General features: G+C 45.6%; 1 protein-coding gene across 10 annotated transcripts in view; it reads left to right on the forward strand.

The window, feature by feature from the left end:
* The first annotated feature begins 1,738 nt into the window (after nt 1-1,738).
* The window catches only part of PRDM10 (PR/SET domain 10), a 47,083-nt gene continuing 30,635 nt past the window's right edge, over nt 1,739-18,186 (forward strand). For 4 of the 10 annotated variants that reach the window (XM_040615898.1, XM_040615905.1, XM_040615907.1 and 1 more), the window contains exons 1-4: nt 1,827-1,932; nt 12,506-12,695; nt 14,532-14,696; nt 16,310-16,369. In XM_040615898.1, the coding sequence (XP_040471832.1) occupies nt 12,591-12,695; nt 14,532-14,696; nt 16,310-16,369 (330 nt within the window). In that variant the 5' untranslated portion in view covers nt 1,827-1,932; nt 12,506-12,590. The other 6 variants (XM_040615899.1, XM_040615906.1, XM_040615901.1 and 3 more) reach the window with 6 other exon arrangements.

The following is an 18,186-nucleotide window of genomic DNA, read 5'->3' on the forward strand; positions in this document are numbered from 1 at the left end:
TTTTTTTTTATAGTAATACATATAGCTGTTCAGACTTAGAAGAAATAAAGCAGTTTTGATCCTATGTATTTCCTTGTGCTATTCATCATCGTTATGTTTCAGTGTGCTATAAAGAAATTGACACTGTGTTTATAGGCTAGAGCAATAAATTGACTTTATAGCTCTCACAATTCAAATTAAGAGAACTGCCCAAAGGAGTAACAAGAATGTTGTGGAGGGGGTGGGGGGAAACCCCAAATTAACAGACTTTTCTAACTGGTAACTAATTGCGCTCACTTCAGTTTTAGAATCCTTTCTTATGGAACATTTTAAGCTCAAGTTCTAAGTGCAAGTTATAAAATTTGCATCTCTGGTGGTTTTGTTGGTTTGTTGTGTTGTGGTTTGTTTTTTTTTCAAATCTTGACTGCTCACGGAAGGGATGGGTCAGTACAATGGGATGATTTCAATATAGACCTGCACCCCTTAAATTTAAAGGACTAGATAAGGCTTTAAAGGCAGACCTGGGGGACAAGTACGTTTAACTGCATCGAGGTCTGACCCTCTCACTGTTCTCCTAGGGCAGAGAATGTGCAGAAGTGATTTTTGTAAAAGCAATGATTCATTTTTTGACCAAAATTTACCCTTCCTCTGTTGCTGGGGTTTGGGTCCCTTGGCCACAGCAGCCCACTGCAGGATCCGCAGCTGCCCGTGTATTCCGTACGTGCACGCAGGTGGTGCGTGAAGCCATCTGGAATAAACTTCAGCGGTTCTAAACACAGAGATTGTCTTATTTAAAAAATAGCTACTGAACTACTAGACCAAATGGCTTTCTGAGCGTATGCTAATGTCAAGCAAGGCATAAGAAAAGCAGTATTTTTCCGTGCCACCATAATACAAACACCTCTTTACGATGAGCAGCAACAGAAGTACGGCAATAACCCCGCTGGAATGGCCAATTAGTTACATTTCTGAACAATAGTAATTATTATCCATCCCTGAGCTGACATTTAGGACTTGAACACATATACCATGGGAAAAAAAAAGGAATGCCAGCGGCAGCCTGGGTCCCTTTTGGCAGCAGGAGCCCTTTTGGGGGCATTTCCTCGTGGGCTGCCCCTCTACAGATGTTAATAGCTCTCACTTCAGCTTTTAATTTATAAGAATATAAGTAATATTACAGTGAAACCCGCTGGATTATTATTTTTGACACAATTTCCGATAATTATGCTCCAAGGGGTGGGCAGGGAGGGCTGCAGAGCATCACGGCTGGGAGCCCACGAGAGATCTCAGGCTCAGCTCCGTCTCCAGCAGGGAGGGGGAGATGGACCCTGCCCTCCCTGCCGTGTAAAAGAGGGGTCCCGCCCGGCCGCCCTCCCGCCCCGATAAATCAGTGCCCATCACCCGGCGCCCGCCCCCGCGCTCCTCCCCGCCAGCAGGGGGCGCCCCGCCCCGCCCTCCCCCGCCCTCCCAGCAGGGGGCGCTGCTAGCGTCCCCCACACCTCCTCCCCCAGCAGGGGGCGGAGCGCCGCGATAAGAGGCGAGCTCTGATTGGTGGCAAGGCCCCCGGCGGAGCGGAGCAGGGATGAGAGAGGCGCTCTGATTGGTCGAAGGCACCAGGGGGGGGGAGTAAAGGCCCGGGCAGGGGTCCCCCCCCCCCCTCCCCTCCCCGTGGATCGGGGTCCCCCCCCTTGCTCCCCGGGCCCTGACCTGGCCGCCTCCGAGTCTTTTCTGGAGGACTTTTGGGCCCCATCTTCGCAGGCGGAGGCGTTTCAGCCAATCAGCGTGCGTCGCCGCGGCCTGTTGCCAGGCAGATTATGGTAATGAGGTCGGGCGGCCGCCCCCCCTCCCGCTCTGCAGCTACCATTGTGAGGTGAGGACAGGTGGGGGGGTTTGGGGCCGCAGCGGGGCCGGCGGCAGCGGCCGGGACGCGGCACCCGCACGGGACCCCCTCAGGTAACGCGATGGGACGGTCCGGGAGGGAAGCCCGATCCGGGGGCGCCGCGGGGACCCGCCGGGGGTTTTGGACTTGTTGTTTTAGTCGCACCCAAGATGGCGCCCGGAGCTGGCGGCTCCTTGGCGCTGAGGCCGGGATAAACCGTTCGCTCCCGCGAGTGGGGGGGGGGGCAGTAGGGCGCAGTCATTCCCCTCACCCCCCCGCGGGAGAGGTACAGTCCGCTTCCCCCCCCTACCCGCCCCAGCCGGGATCCCCCACCCGCCCCGGACAGAGGGAGAAGGGCTGCCCCCACCCCTGTTCCCCCCCTCCCTGGATGGTACAGTCCGGACCCCAGCACCTCAGTGGCGGGGGGGTGCTGGAGCCATCTTGTCCCCGTCCCCCGTCCCCAGCACTGAGGGGGGGGGCCCTCGCCCCCCACCACTACTCTGGGCCGTTCGCTCCCCTCCCCTATGGTTAGACCAGCGCCCCTACCCTCGGCTGCCGGGCCGTCCCCTCTCCTCTGCCCGCCCGGCGCGACCTCTCGCCGCCATCCCCGTCCCCCCCAGGGCCGGAGTGGTTGGGGCGGACTGACCGCCGGGCGCCCTCATGGGGGGCTGATGCCGCCTTCCCGGGGCAGGGGGGGGGCCGCCGTGCTGCCTCACACCGGGGAGCGCTGGCGGGCAGCGGGCGGGTGGGGGGCACCTGCGCCTCCTGATTGGCCGCGTGCCTCGCGCCCCTGCCTCCCATTGGTCTAGTTAGGGGAGGGGGCGTTGCACCCCCTCCTCGGATTGGCTGGTGGTGGTGGCAGCTATGGGGAGCGGGGGTATATAAGGGGGAGGGGGTAGGGGCGGCCGGCTGGCCTGAGGGGAGCTGTGGGGTGGTGGTTGTTGACGGGTCCCTCCTCGGGGGAGGGTGGTACCTGGGGGCATTTTCGGTGGTCCCAGCAGGGAAAGGCTCCGGTGTGGAGGGAAGGCAGCACTTTCGCCACCACCCTGAGGTGCCAGTATGGGGCTTGCGTGGCTGGGCTCATCCAGGGGCCAGGCTGGTGGGTGCGGGCCTTGTGTTGGCTCCCACCACCTGAGGTGGCTCCATCCATCTTGGGTCTGAAGGAAGGGGTGAGGCCCAGTCTTCTGTGAGTGGGAGTTGTGGTGTTTGCCACTGCTCTGCTAGTGTGGGGCCTTTGGGCAGTGGTTGCAGCTGCTAAATGCACCCGTTCTTGTCGTCTGGAATATGGTTATGGCATGTGGCAGTTTGATCTTGGGGATCTCTTGTTGCCTAGGTGTTGGTGTTGAGTTGCCATGTCCTTCCCCCTGTGCTACGGTGGCATTAAAGGGTTGTTAAGGGAGCTTGTTATGCTGGAATGGAAACATAAAATCCTGTGACTTTGTCTTTCAAAACTACTGATCCTAAAGGGACAACTCTCCCTTTATAGGGTTACCTTGCTCAAGGCGTTTCAAGCTATGCACAGTCACCTGTTACTTCAGCTATTTGCTGCAGACCCTCAGAAGGGGTCCTGTGGGGGTCTGTAGGTGAGAGTTAAAAACCTGGTTTAGGTGCCTGAGCTTCAAAGTCCTGAGAGTGAAGCGACAGTGTTTGCAATGTGCTTCTTGGTGTCTGCACACTAGCCCGTCCAGTGTGTTACTGATCTATTTGTGGTCCTTACAGGCCTTTTAAAGGATGAGCAAGCACGAAGCTGGGTGTCTGTGAGGTGCCTATCAGTGTTTCTCCCTCAGAATTTCAATGGGAATAGAGACTATACTGAACTGCTTTCTGCTTTCTATCTTTAATAATTCATCCCCCCCTTTAATTGGTTAAGTTAGAAGATGAATTGCTAATGAATCATCAACTGATTTTGCAAGAGGGTTCTTTGCATCTTTTGTGGAAACAAAATAATAGGCAGTTTTAAGCCTTCTAATGCCTTCATTTCGGGGGGGGACACGGACACCTAACCACACAAGAGGGTGTATTTCTCTAGTCAGTCCTTAAATGGAGAACTTACCTCCTGAGTTGCGATGCTTTTTGGCACTTTGCTATATGCGCGCTTCTCTTGTGTGTTAGGTGCTTAAAACAAAGACAGCTTTACTACCTTGATTATAGGATGAGATATTGGTGTAATTGTTATTATTTTTATCTGATGGAATAATTGACAACTTGTTATTAGAGAGAAATGGGTATGTGGTGTTGCTTTCTCTGCTCTGCTACTAACCTGCAAAGAAAATCCCTGGATGAACTCTCTTATGGTAATTTGCTCTGCAGTCAGCAGCTACTTCGAGTGTGTTTCTGACCACCTGCAGCTGCTGTCAGCTGTGTAAACTGAATTTTAATTGACTTATAAGTGTAGCTAATTACGGGGGCTGTTTTAGTATTGTGAGTTTTGTTTTGACTTAAACATGAGATTGGGTCTATTTATCACTTTTATTTCATGCTAGTAGAACACAGAGAAAGAGAAGGTGTGTTTTAGCCCTTAACTGGCAGTGTGTGTTAAGTCCCCACCTGTTTTAATGCAGGGATAGCCTGATTTGTGTTCTCTACTTCAAAGAAACAGCTGTTCTGAAAAAGACAAGTTTGGTGGCTGGGTTTTTTTATGTGCAGAAACAAGGTAGTTTTGTCTTTCAAAGAGCTTAAAGTGGAGGGGTGATTTAATTCAGAGGAGAAGAGATGCAGGGAGGTTAGAAAGGGAGGGAGGGAGGGAAGAAGCAGCACCATCAACTTGTAGGAAAGGGAACAACCTCCTCTTCTGACAGTAGCTTGGGGAAGGGTTTCCTGAGCAGGAGAAGGGATAGGAGACAAAAAAGATGGCAAGTGGAAGCCGCAGGGGAACTGAGCGATGTGGTGGGTTTGGTACAGTTTTGTTTTCTTTCAGTAAAACCTAAGAGCGCATAAAACCTTGAAGGTTGCATATGCAGCACCATAGCACAGGTTTTGATACAGACATTTTATTTTCCTTGTTTGTTATGTTGTACTTCAGATACATGTTTTTCCCTGTTTTCTTGCTTTATCGGACTTCTCCCTCTATCATGTATAAAACAAATCAAATCAATGAAGTAGACAGGGTCGCTGCCTCGAGCAGCTGGAGCCTGAGAATTGCAGTGTATGATAGCAACAGATGATGATATCATGGGGAGTTCAGAGTATGAAGCGTTTGGAAGAAGGCAAAGTAAAGAATGTGGTCACGCATTCAGGAAGCCGAGGATGGGAGGAAGAATCTAGTTGCTGGAGTGAATATGTAGATGTTGAGCGAATGGGAAGACAAGCGACTTAAGAATATCATGTGCATATATGGAAATGTAATTAACTTGTCTCTTTGCCCACTCAGAGGGTGAAGGACGGATGCAATGAGAAAATGCCTTGTTGTGTAAGAATTGGGACTAAAGCAGGTCTCTAGCCCAACCATCCTCCTGGATGCTAATCTCTCTTCTTGGGACTCACCTGGAGTGCTTGCTTATCTCACATATTTTGTGGTAGAAACAGGCTTTCTGATACTTTGTGAGAGCAGTTGCAACAGACTGTCCGGTTGTATTGAGTTTGCATAACAAGGTTTTGGTAGCTGGGGGGGGATACAGGGGTGGCTTCTGTGAGAAGCTGCTAGAAGCTTCCCCTGTGTCTGATAGGCCAATGCCAGCCAGCTCCAAGACAGACCCACCGCTGGCCGAGGCTGAGCCCATCAGGAATGGTGGCAGCACCTCTGGGATAACAGATTTAAGAAAGGGGAAAAAAAAAACCCTGTGCAACTGCAGCTGGAGAGAGGAGTGAGAATGTGAGAGCAGCAGCCCTGCAGACACCCAGGTCAGTGCAGGAGGTGCTCCAGGCATCGCAGCAGATTCCCCGGCAGCCCATGGAGGTCCATGGGGGAGCAGCCCCCCACCCGCAGCCCGAGGAGGACCCCGCGCCAGGGCAGGGGAATGCCCAAAGCCTGTGACCTGTGGGCAGCCCGCGCTGGAGCAGCTCCTGGCAGGACCTGTGGCCCCGTGGGGAGAGGAGCCCAGGCTGGGGCAGGGCTGGTGCCTGGGGGGCTGCACCCCGTGGGAGGGACCCATGCTGGGGCAGAGCAGAGTGTGAGGAGGGGGCAGCAGGGACAGGGTGTGATGAACTGACCGCAGCCCCCTTTCTCCGCTAAGCCTGGGAAGAAGCGAGGGGGAGGGGTTTTAAGATTTGGTTTTATTTCTCATTATCTTGCTCTGATTTGATTGGTAATAAATTAAACCAGTTTCCTCAAGTCGAATCTGCTTTGCCGGTGACAGTAATTGCTGAGTGATTTCCCTGTCCTGGTCTCGACCCACGAGCCTTTTGCTCTATTTTCTCTCCCCTGTCTGGTTGAGGAGGGGGTGACAGAGCGGCTGTGGTGGGCACCCGGCATCCAGCCAGGGTTAGCCCACCACACATGCTCTCACCTTTAATGCTTGGGGACTGTCCCTTTAGGCAAAGGACTGTGATGCACGTTGGATGCAGTAGTGGAGGACTGGCCTTGAAGATCTAAGAGATCTCTTGGAGCTCGTTATTGCTTTGATGATGGATGTGCCATAGGGATATAGGTAGATAGATTCCTTATGCACAATTTGAGTAAAGGGTGAGTTTGTGTTTGGCTGAGCTCTTCTATTTGTTATACGACTAAATAAATTGAAGCCATTTCTCCTTCTGTGGAAATAAATAATCCTTGCTGTCCCAGCCTTATGTATGAATTTCCATTTCTAACTCACCAGTAAAACATAAATATTGGGGTTATATATTACCTGATTATTAACATTCAGCCAAAATGCACCAGAGCCAGAGTTCCTTGAAACAATATGTGCTTTTGATGGATGGCAATGCAGAGGAGGAGATGGTAGTCGTGACTCAGTCCTCAATGAGGTTAGAAACCTTCTTGCTGCAATGAAAACGTGTTCTTGCCAAGGGATCTCAGGAAATGCACCGACTCTGCCTTCTAGGCAGGCTGGGGTAATTAACTTAAGTGTGGGATATAGCTTTTTGCAGACACATGTGATGTTCCTTTTGAGCATAATAAATCATTTTCATATTAAAGGCTGGAGGAAGACCTGTAGTCGTAAAACCCCCTTTCGTAACAATCTTGCTGTCCTTGCACATGGTGAAAAAGAGTGGTCAGTGAGCTTAGTACTTAAAGGATTAAGCTAATAGCCCCTGCCATTATTGCTGCAGGGAACCCCAATCTATATACAAGCCTCTTTTTACACTGGGGAGTAAATCACATTAGCTGTTTTATGCACCATTATAGTAGAGTGGATTCTCATTTGAGATACTGCAGTGGCTTTATGGCTCCCTGAGCAGGGAGGTGGACTTCTCCCCTTGCCCAGCTGTAATATTCCCCCATTCTTCTCATCCCAGAGAAGGGACAAAAGCGAATGTTTGGCAGGCACTGGTTTGGGTGCTTCCTCAGCAGAATGCCCTTAATTAGACTTGGAGTAGTTGCTGCAGATGAAGTCCCCAGAGCTTTTGTCTGTGTATCTTCTTGTGTAGTCCCAGCATTGAAAGAAATTGTCATTCCTTAATAGCAGGTATGCCAAGAAAATGTGATTACTGATGGCTTTTTTTTTGGTGGTGGTTTTCTTTGAATTTCAGAGCTGAGCTTTCCTTTGAAGCACTGCGTGAGTTCACAATATTCAACTTGTGTCAAAAACTCTTATATGCCAAATACAAAATAATACGAAAGTGACTTTGCTGTTACTGGAGTTTTTTTTCTTAAAGCACTGCTCACTCCCATTCCCTAGGTGTTAGGGGTCACAGGTGCACCTATGAGGTGACATGGCGTGGGTGCTGTGATGGCTGAGGGCGAGAGGGGGGGCTTCTGCTGAGGACAGTGAGGCTAATGAGGACGTTGCTGTTGGGCAGTGGATGAAGCGCTTTGCCCCTGAGCAGTGCTTTCTCATTCTCTGGAGGTGAATGCAGTGAATGGGGGAAGCTGCTGATTTAATAATAAATCTTCAGAGAAAGCACGCTGCAGGAACATGAGAGAGGGGTTAGAGCATGTCACGGTGGTCAAAAGGAGTTTTCAAGTGAGTTTTCCAAAAAGAACAACTGGTCAGACAGTGACACAAAAGGTGTCAGCAGCTGCAGAGGACAAGCTTCACCATTAATGAGATTTTTCAGATTGGATGTAAAAGGCAAAAACTAAAGAGGAAGGCCATAGGTTTCAGACACCAGCAGATCCCCAGGGGGTGCCAAGGAAGGGAAGGTAAATGAAGGGAAAGTAAATGTGAATGGCATAATGTGAATGTTTGTGAAACAAACCTGATTTGTCTTGAAGAGGGTGTTGATTTACTTGTAAATCTCAGATGAGGCAGATGGCTGGATATGATGGGTGTGCGGACACATAGGAAAATACTCATCTTGCCCTGCTTGAGCTCTGAATCGGATGCTTTCTAGTCATGGTTAGCATCAGGTTGTTCCTGCACTGATAAGCCTCACCGAGATAAGCGCCGATGTCACTTCCTAACTCTGACCGTGCTCTTCTGCCTGTGAAAAACATGGCCATGTTGCAGGGAGCTCAAGGGCAGCACCTATGGGTGCTGTTGCAGATAAACTCATTCCAACCTGTGTTTGCTGGAGCTCTATCTTCTACTGGAGTAGATATTTTAAAGTGATGGGAGCTGTGTGGGTTCTTGATTTACATTGTATCTTATATTGTGATCCATGGTATATAAATAGTGACGCGCTGTTTTCCTGTCACTGCCTTGCCACTCTGATGTACTGGAGTGTTACTGGGTTGTGGTTATACTTATTACTGTTTCAGCTTGTGCCATCACTCAGCGTGGACTGGGTGAGGCATGCCTGCTATTTTGGGGAGGAAAATGCTGTCTTCATAGTAACTGTAAATGATTTAGAATCTCAGATGTTGGTGTTGCTTCTTGCTCATGTGCGTGATGCTCCTCAGGTTATATGTAAGCATTGGGGTGGTGATAGAATTGTGGTTGGTGTGTTGGTGATGGGTCTCATAGCATGCGTGTGTGTCCCTTAGACACGGCAGCACTTCCCAGTGAGGTGCTTGCCTCTTTATTTAGTTTGTCTAAAAATGTCTGATGCCTGTGAGATACAGGGAGAAAAATCAACAATTACAAAGGATAATCTGTGGACAAATGATGCGGAGAGCAAGTGGAGACCAGTGGAGAGTGTTCCCTTGCATGCTAGCTCTTTGGCAATGCTTTTGCCTCAAGTTTCATGTTTATTTCTGCAAAAGGACTAGTAAAGCTTCTGGCTAGACCTTTGAGAGAGTGTTTTCTTTAGCACTATCTCCCAAACTGGAATTGCTAACAGGCTTAGTGTGGAGGCCACGTACCCTAATGCACTCGTCATGAGTCTTCTGCAACTAATTTGAAAAAATACTGTGGCTATGTGGTGAGCTGGGCATCTGCTGCTTCCTCGTGCAGTGAGACATCTCTGCTGAGAGAATACCATAGGGAAATTGTTAAAATCTCAAGGCACTGTGGCTGTCGGTGTCACAGCTGTGATGGATATTGAGAGAGGGATTTAAAGAAGAAAATAAGATCACGAAGGATAAATGAGTGAGAGCATCCTATAGAGTACTAGTGAGCAAAGTTATTTTGGTCTTTTGCTGCCATCACAGTTGGAAAAATTACTTGGGTGTTTGTATTTCCTGACAATTTTGTTGTCAGTGACTTTGGACCAGATCATGTTCCCAGCTCCCAACCTTAACTGCAGGTCTTGTTTTTTCACTGTTGGCTTTTGTACCAGCTAAATTTCAAAGCTTGCTCCTGCCTTGTGCCCTCCTTATTGCCTGGCCTTGGGATCTCTCAGGGGCATGGCCTGTCTGCTCCCGCACAGACTTCTCACTCGGTGTAGCCACGTTTCCAGGGAAACATGCTTTTCTGTGTATTTTGGTCATGATGGAAATGATGAGGATTCTCGGAGACCCAGGCTTTGGTAGGAATGCATACCGGAGGCAGATCCTACGATGTGTTTTGAAGTACTGAAGTTGAAAGCATCAGCAAATCCTCCAGCTCCTAATATTGTCTGATTGTTATTGCTACACAATTGGCTGCGCTGAGCAGTTTTTTGGTTTTTTTTTTTATTTCTGTGAAGAACAGCAATAACAATACCATTTATAGAAACTGCACCACCAAGCCACTGAATTTGGCTCAGCCTTGCTTTTTTGCCCTGAGATTTGACATTAACGCTAACTTCTAGAACGATGGCAAAACTCAAAATGATAGTCTTCTGCTTTCAACTTTTTGGTACTATTTTTTCTTGCAGATATGAATCTTAATGCCCACTTTTGTCTATTGAAGACCTGTCTGAACCCTTGGGTCTCCTTTTCACTTCTGTTGTAAATTATTTGTGCCAAAGTGAGTCAGCAGGCGTGAGTCAGCATCTTCCTTGAGACCTTCAATATCTGCTTGTGTGGAAGGTCAGCCAGAAACTCTGCTACTTGTTGCACCATGTGGAATTAGCCAGAACTGTGCATGTCTCTTAATTCAATCACTGGTTAATTTAATTACATTCTTATTAACAGGATAACTATATTTTTTAAAAAAACCCATATCCTCCAAATTGAAACCTCTAGATTTTATTTTTCTAAGTGATTAGGTAGTTGATTACACTACTGGCTATTGTTAGTGCAGTTACCTGAACTGGCTCTTGATTAATAAGGACAGTTAAGAAAGAGCTGTTTGGGATAAACCAGCCAAAGAATGTCAACAGGATAGGCATTTAATTTTATGTAGAAGGATTTCGGATCCTGTTACTGACATAAATGCTGTCACACTTCACACAGGCAGTTCTAGACCCTTTGGTGATGGTATATCTGATAAAATAAGTGATGGAGTTGAGTGAAAATGGTAGGGTTAGGTATGAGAAAATCTCTGAATTTTAATCCTTAATAACAAGTAGCTTTGAGATAGCTGGATGAAAGGTGCTGTGTAGGGATGGAGGATATGTATTTATAGAGCAGAGCTTGTGTGGTGTAATATGTAAATAAACAATATTTAATTGTAAATGACCCTGGCTTTCAATACTTGGAGAGTAAGGCTGGTGTTTGACGGTCCTAATTGTTTGCTGCAGTTCATTATTTTTTTCCCCATACTAATGAGATCCCTTAACTAAAGTATTGCGTGCAGGTACATGTATTTTTTTTTTTTTCTTTTCTCCTCAGTGCTTTTTCTGGATGTTTTGTATCAAGTAATATTCATGCAGTGGAATTTCTGCTTCATTATTCCCATAACATAATGGTGTATGAGTCTAATAGGAAGTCAGAACTGCTTCTCAGTCTCTGCTTGCATGGGGGACTGCGTGGCACATGTGCTGTGTTACTTGCCATGAGACAGCAAATGTTAGGCTCTACTCACCAATAATGGCATGACTTAAGTGTCTGGCGATGCCCAGAAATATCTTGCTTTTCTTTATATATGTGGAAGTAATATGTCTTTTTTTCCCCCACATCGTTCAGTGACGTTAGCCTGAGACATTTCTGCACTATTGATTTATATGTTCTGGCCAGGACCAGTGGTACAGTTAGTGCTCAGGTCTGCAAAGCTTACTCGTTGCTGGCAAAATTAGCAGTAAGTGCCTGCTACCGTCCTGCGTGCCCCCCCCCCCCCCTTATCTTTTTTTAGTTGTCAATGACAAGCCAAATGCTAGCATTTATAGGAATAAATTATGACTAAAATAATTTGCATTTAAAATGCAAATGAATGAAAGCATCAGCAAGGAGCCTTCTGCTTTCTTCCTGGTGCACAGACGGGGTACTGGCATTGGATCAGCCCAGCGAGGCACTTGGTATAAAATAAAGTTAATTGGACTAGCTGAAAAATGAAATGGGCTCAGCTTTATGCTAATTCCTGGGCCTGTGATTTAACATGACATTAGAGACAACGGACTGGGAAGGTGCTGAACCACTGATTAAACCAATCACCAGACCTGTAAATTACACTTCTGAGATTCCCAATGGCAGATTGAGAAGCCCCGATAAAATTGCGAGAGGTGAATAAAACCTAGCTTGGAAGCAATTTGTCAGGATCTTCGGGCTCGTGTGAATTGAGTTGAAGTTTCATTGTTCTTTTTCTAAAAGTTGCCTATTGTAACACTGCCTGAATACCAACTGGGACTGCGGTTTTGTACAAGGTGAAAGCTGCCTGCACATGTAAAGCCATTTGATTCTTGAACAAAACCTCTTTCAGATGCACTGAGAAACTGGTAATGCGTCTCTGAAGGTAGGGTTTTCTTGTTGGAAGGTTAAGGCCAATTTTTTACATCATTTATTGATTTCTAGGCCTGTAGGTGCCAGAAGGACAATGTGAAGAATATTTTGTGGACTGCCTCTGGCCAAGGAAGGACGTGCAGGAGGAATTCATTATAATCTTTAAGTGCAGGAGGCATTCAGTATAATCCTTCAGTGCAACTGTAGTAATGGTTGACTTGTTTTCTCCTTAATAGGACTTGGGAAGTAGTATGCAGCAGAACTTGAGTGTGGTAAATGAGAATGTGTGTGTTTGTAAAGCCAAGCCTTCTTTTACTCTGGCAGCGTGTAAGCGTAGTGCGGTAGCTGATGATAATACCTTACACCTCTGTTCCATGTGTCATACTTGGTTTAATATCTGTCTTTTTTTTCTTTTCTTTTTTTAATAGCCATGTTACTGAAGATCACCTTGTCTTCTGGCAGTAGAAGCACAGTGAACAGATGACTCTATTCAGCCAGACATTCCTCCAGTAGATGTCTCTCCCCATGGAGCACCACGGCAGGGAGGAGATGGACTCAAAAGAGGAAAGTCCTCAGGTGTGGGCTGATTCTGCTGAGCAGGAGCAGAATACTGCTCAGGTGACTAGTACCTTCCAGAGCTCTTGGCTCCTGCTCGGACTGAACTGGGCTTGATGTGGTGACTTAGCAAGCAGATGTTCCTATGCGAACCTTGTTCAGTGCCTGGAAACTCATCTTTCTTTTGAGAAGAAATACAAACATGTCTGTGGTGATTTCCGATTAAAGCTTCAGAAAGCGAGCTGTGCAAACTGCAGCAGTGAATACACAGACATCTGAAATGAGCTAAACAAAACCAGCCAGTGGCTATAGAAGTTTCGGTGTCCAAGTGTATGTATAACCATGTGGGAAAGTGAAAGGGTATTCAGACTAATGAATATTAACAAATTCTGTGGTCTGTGGCATCCCATTTTGATGGCATCAGTCGAATCAGTTGGAACTGTGGGTGGACCTCGGGGAAAGTAATACGAATAATTTTTTCCAGTCAGACATCTGGGTAGTGGGGAAGGGAGAAATGTTAATTGTTAGTGACTAATAAAGTCAGATTCTGATGTATGCAGCTAGTCCCTCTGTCTCTGAGACAATGCAGCTGAGAATTTCTAGAAGGCTGTAAATTGATTTCTTCTTTTAAGCTTATTAGAAGAGGGTGCTGCATGTCATTTGACCCACGAGCTGAGAAATTTTGACTGTCCTGGTAATTTCCAGCTTTGAAATTTGCAAAGAAAGGCAGTTCTCAATGGCCTGTGTTCTGTTACTTATACAATGGGATAACTATACTGTTGTTTGCACATGGCAGTTACAAGGCTTAATTAGTATTTGCAGAGGGCTCTCCAAATCTGAAACGGTGCATGCATTCTTACTGTAGTCTTTGCATGAGGATTTATTGTACAGCATCAGCACTTAGCATCGGTGGGGGAGTACCAGGCATCTTTTGAAGCATAAGCTACAAGGTGAAACAAAGTAAATAAAATATGTGACTGTGGCATCGCTTTATGTGAAAACACTTTATGTGAATATGAATGTGGATACCAGAACTAGGTTTCCTGCTTGCTATCCCATTTTTCCCATGTGCTGGAAATGTTTTTTGGCCTGTAAAGCATGTAGAAAAATAAACAAGTTCCTCTTGCCACTGGAATTAATTTTTCTAGCTTCTTTAAGGTTGGTCACTGATAATCATTTGTGATCCTGATGTTCTATCGGTATGAACTTCTCTAGATTTAAACTGCTGCCCTAAACTTAACTTGTTCCAGTAGTCCTTGGAAACACTGCTTAATGCTTTCAGTTATGTTTCTCTGTTTAAATAGCTGAATTTTCTACTGATACTGCGTGTACGTGCTGCAGAGAAGCAATCTAACATACACTATTGCCACCTCATGATAGGTGCAATACTGTTACTTGAAGCAGTATCAAAGTTAATAGGTTCTGTTAGCCATTCATCAACAGAAAAAATCACCTCCAACTACAGAACTAGCTGAACGAAGTAATCGTCATAAATTCAGAAAGGATTATGAGAATAAAGGGAAACAATATTCCAATAAATTCCATAGATACACCAGTTCAAATCTGAACTTTCTTTTCTAATGAATTTTCAAAGTGTCACGCAAGCACAAAGCGTGTCTAGGTGCCCTTTATAACCAGTTAGGTTTTGAGTTAAAATGTAGAGTAAAACCAGAAGCCAATGGTGGTTTGTGTCCAGGTTTCTATATTGCTAGCATAATTCAATAAGATTTTGAATGTGTATTATACAGCGGGGGTTTTGTTGTTTTCAAAGCAACTGGCTAGGTAGTTGGGATGCAAGGTACTCTACTTTTCAAAGCACCTTGCAACCTGTGTGTCTTGTGTTGTTTCCCCACTGGCACATGTTTCCGCTTTGACACAGGATCTTTTCTTTTCTTCCAGGTGCACTTTGTCCCTGAGGGGGGGACGGTGGCACAGATCGTGTACAGTGATGAGCAGGACCGTCCCTCACAGCAGGTGGTCTACACAGCAGATGGCACCTCCTACACCTCCGTGGACACCTCGGAGCACACGCTTGTTTACATCCATCCCGTGGAAGCTACCCAGGCATGTGTGGTTCTGAGCCCACCCTGTTTTGGCGCCTAGAAAACAAAACAATTTTGTCTGAGATGGAAAGCCAGTTATCAGCCAAGTGATATGACTGGAAAATAGCAGGCAGTTGCTCTTAATGCTTTTATCTGCCCATTGCTGAACAGGGACTTCGTGCTGTTCATTTGTCTGATGTGCAAATGTGGTAATTAAAGGATGTCAAGGCTATGAATGATGAAATGCTGATTATTTCACTGAAGGTGGATGAGATTAATTAACTCAAAGGTGTTTTCCAAAACACGGATAATCTCTCCAGGAATTCTGCCTCTGTTGTATTCAGTAAAGCTAAGAACAATCTATGTGTCTTCTGGAAGAGTCCTTGTTTTGCGTAGTATTGTAACCGATAGTTACAATAACAGTCATGTCTTTTTGCAAGGATCTTGGTGTATTCAATGTAATTTTGTAGTCTCTCTTCAGAGTTGTTGATTTTATAGACCAAGGTTTTTTCTTTCATAACTGTCTCAAATAGCTTTTAGTCTCTGACAGCATCTGTTTATGTGGGGTTAATATAGTACACATCTGTACCTCTGTGGACAGCTAAAAGAAGAGGAACAGGCATGCTTTGTCGAGAATGTTTTATAACGTCTTTGCTGACAGAACAGATTAGCAATGCTGCAAAGTGCACGTACTTGACACCCGCAGCAATGCTGGCGTAGCCTTGTGTGGCACGGTCTCTCTCTTGTGCAGTTCTTAGCTGTTATGTAAAAACAATTCCTACGTGGTGGCATGTTCTGAGAGGATATCTCCCAGGAAGTTACTGACCAAGTAACTCCAAAACTCTGAATACTATCATTTTGTCCAAAGAGACATAGTACTAAGACACTACCATGCAACTGAGATGCAGTTATCAAAGCGCGAATGGAGTTTGTATTATGCCATGCTTTATTTTGTTTGAGCCAGACTGCCACAAGCTCAGATATTTCCAGTTTTGGCAAAATAAGCAAGGTGACCTTGGCCAGTACTTAGTTTTCATCTGAGTCTTGCTTTTCCTAGGGGGAAGCCCTCCTATCAGGGCTGTTCTTGCAGGCTACTGTAAGAATGTTGGAGTTGGCATGTCTCCTGTGAAATTAAAAAACAACATCCTGGCCATATCAAATTCACATATCTGGCATATCACAGCCAGATATGCCACATAGTTCCTTAAAAGAAAGCATGTAGAAGTCTTTGCAGAAAGATAAAGCTAACGGTTCTCTTCTATTCTGCCCTCAAGTGTTACATGGTTTTCATACAGCTACTGAATTACGTCCTGTAGATGTAGATTATAAAGTCAACAATTGACAAAGTCATTTCGGTATTAAAAAAGTAATAAATATCCCATTTTAGATACATGCATGAAAATTGCCACACAAATACGATACTATATGTTTATGGAGCACTACCTAATTTTAGTTTAATTTCTATGCCTGTATGTCCACTTGGGTAAGTTGAACTAATCTGCTGTGACAGTAGGCACATTAGAAGGTAGCAAAGGATCAAATGTGGATCGTTTCTTGGTGGCAGAGTAATTTTTGTGTGAGTTGGGAGTAAACAACCCTAAGGCCGGTTTGATAAGCCTTTTTCACTTTGTCTAGACTCTGTTTACAGATCCGTCCCAAGTGGCTTACGTCCAACAGGATGCCACCACCCAGCAGGTAAGAAGGAGACATTATTTTTCTTGGACCTGAAACTGTGAGGGAACTGTTGCTGAAGGTAAAGGGACATTGTTGTGGTGCTAGAGCATAATAGGCCCTATCAGAGTTTGACGAATGGCAGTCCTCAGTCATGTGCTGTCATCCCAGGGATCAAGGGCAAAAAGCGTACGATAGCATGCCACTATGATCTTGGCTAGCTTGTGCATGAATGGCAAGGCAAGTTAAGAGTGTTTGAGTTAATTCTTTTTAATTCTTGTTCAAAAAAAGTATTCATTTACTGCCCCAGGTGAAAAGCCTTCCAACAGTGTCCCTTTTAATAAGTCTGCGAACTGATGTGGCTGACTTGATTTTAACGTGTCGTTCTGGAAAAACTGGGTTTGCAGCTGTCATCATATAACCTCTGATCCAAGTTCCTTTAAGTCCATAAAAGGCTCTCAAGGGATAGAAACTCTGGATCAAATTCTAGGTTTGCTAGAAACTTCACAGGAATTGTAATTCCTTGAATTCATTAGGAATTGTAAGACCTGGAGAAGTTCACTTACTGGCTCCCTTACCTTACCAGGGCACCCCAGGTCTGATGTGCTTGCTGTTGTGAAGTGAGCTAGCAACAGAGTAAAATTTGAGCCTGGGTTTATAAAGCTTTGATGATTTGGGTTTGGATTTTTTTTTGTCTGCCATAGATGGGAAGGTCTCATTAACTTTTACTGGTATCTTTGGGGACTGCATTGTGGTGATTTGGTATAGGTGCTCTCAGATCGAGATCTTTAGTTCAAGTTCTCCACTTGTCAGAGACTTAAACCTGTTACTGCTTGGTGAGTCTTTAATGGCATGTGTGAGTTAGATTGGAATCATTACTAATGCCATCATTAAAATGCATCTTTATTAACAGTTTTGGGGTTGAATGTGCACTGAAAATATATTTTCTTCTTTCTAAAAGAAGACCTTCTAAACTGTTGAGGTGCAGGCAGGAAACAGTAAGACTGGCACAGTATAAGTGTTAACTGATTTCTTCCAGTTCTCCGGAGGTGTTTGGAATTTTTTGCTGCATCAATTTCCTTGCGTTAAGAAGCCAGAAAATCCCATTGGGTTGTCTTAAAGCTCATTTAATAATTAAATCTAATTTCAAGTAGGGATTACTTACATATGCAGTGCAAGTGACACTCTTTACAGCACTGTGCAGTTGCTGACCCATGTTGAGTATCAAGGGCATGAGCACTTGTCTGTGCATCCTCCCTTCCAACACTGATGGCAGCCCCAACAGAGGTGTTTGCTTGTGAATGGTTAGTCCCTCCCTGTGGCAGCTCCTGCCTCTGCAGGTGTTTTTTACATCAGCATTTCATGTGGGACATGCCTGAACTGACAACAAATGTTAAAATAATAATTAAAGCTCCTCTTGTCTTTCAAAAGAAACTGTAAAAACCTTTCATTTTCTTTTTTAAGATAAAAATAATGCCTATGTTCCTTGCAGTCTCTGACGTGGAAGTGAAAGGATATGTTTGGAGTGCCATTAGTAGTAGGAAATGCTAATATGAGGTAGAAATAGACACAAGCTTGTGTGAACCTCCAATTGCTGGCAGACCTGGAGGTGTGCCACTGAATAATGATGCCTTTTCTGTTGCCACTTGGCATCAGAAATGTCAATACCAGACAGTTTGGTTCAGCTGTCGTCTTGGTAGTTTCCTCCTTGCTGTCACGTGGTTCCCTGTAGTCTTTTTGCTGTACTTTTAAAGCAGTTTCATAAATTACTTTTATACCTCTTTAAACAAAATAACTAGATTTTTAAGTTCTACGGCTATCTGCTTATATTATGGATTTTC

The sequence above is a fragment of the Falco naumanni genome, chromosome 16 (genome assembly GCF_017639655.2).
Source record: "Falco naumanni isolate bFalNau1 chromosome 16, bFalNau1.pat, whole genome shotgun sequence".
NCBI classification, from domain to species: Eukaryota; Metazoa; Chordata; class Aves; order Falconiformes; family Falconidae; genus Falco; species Falco naumanni.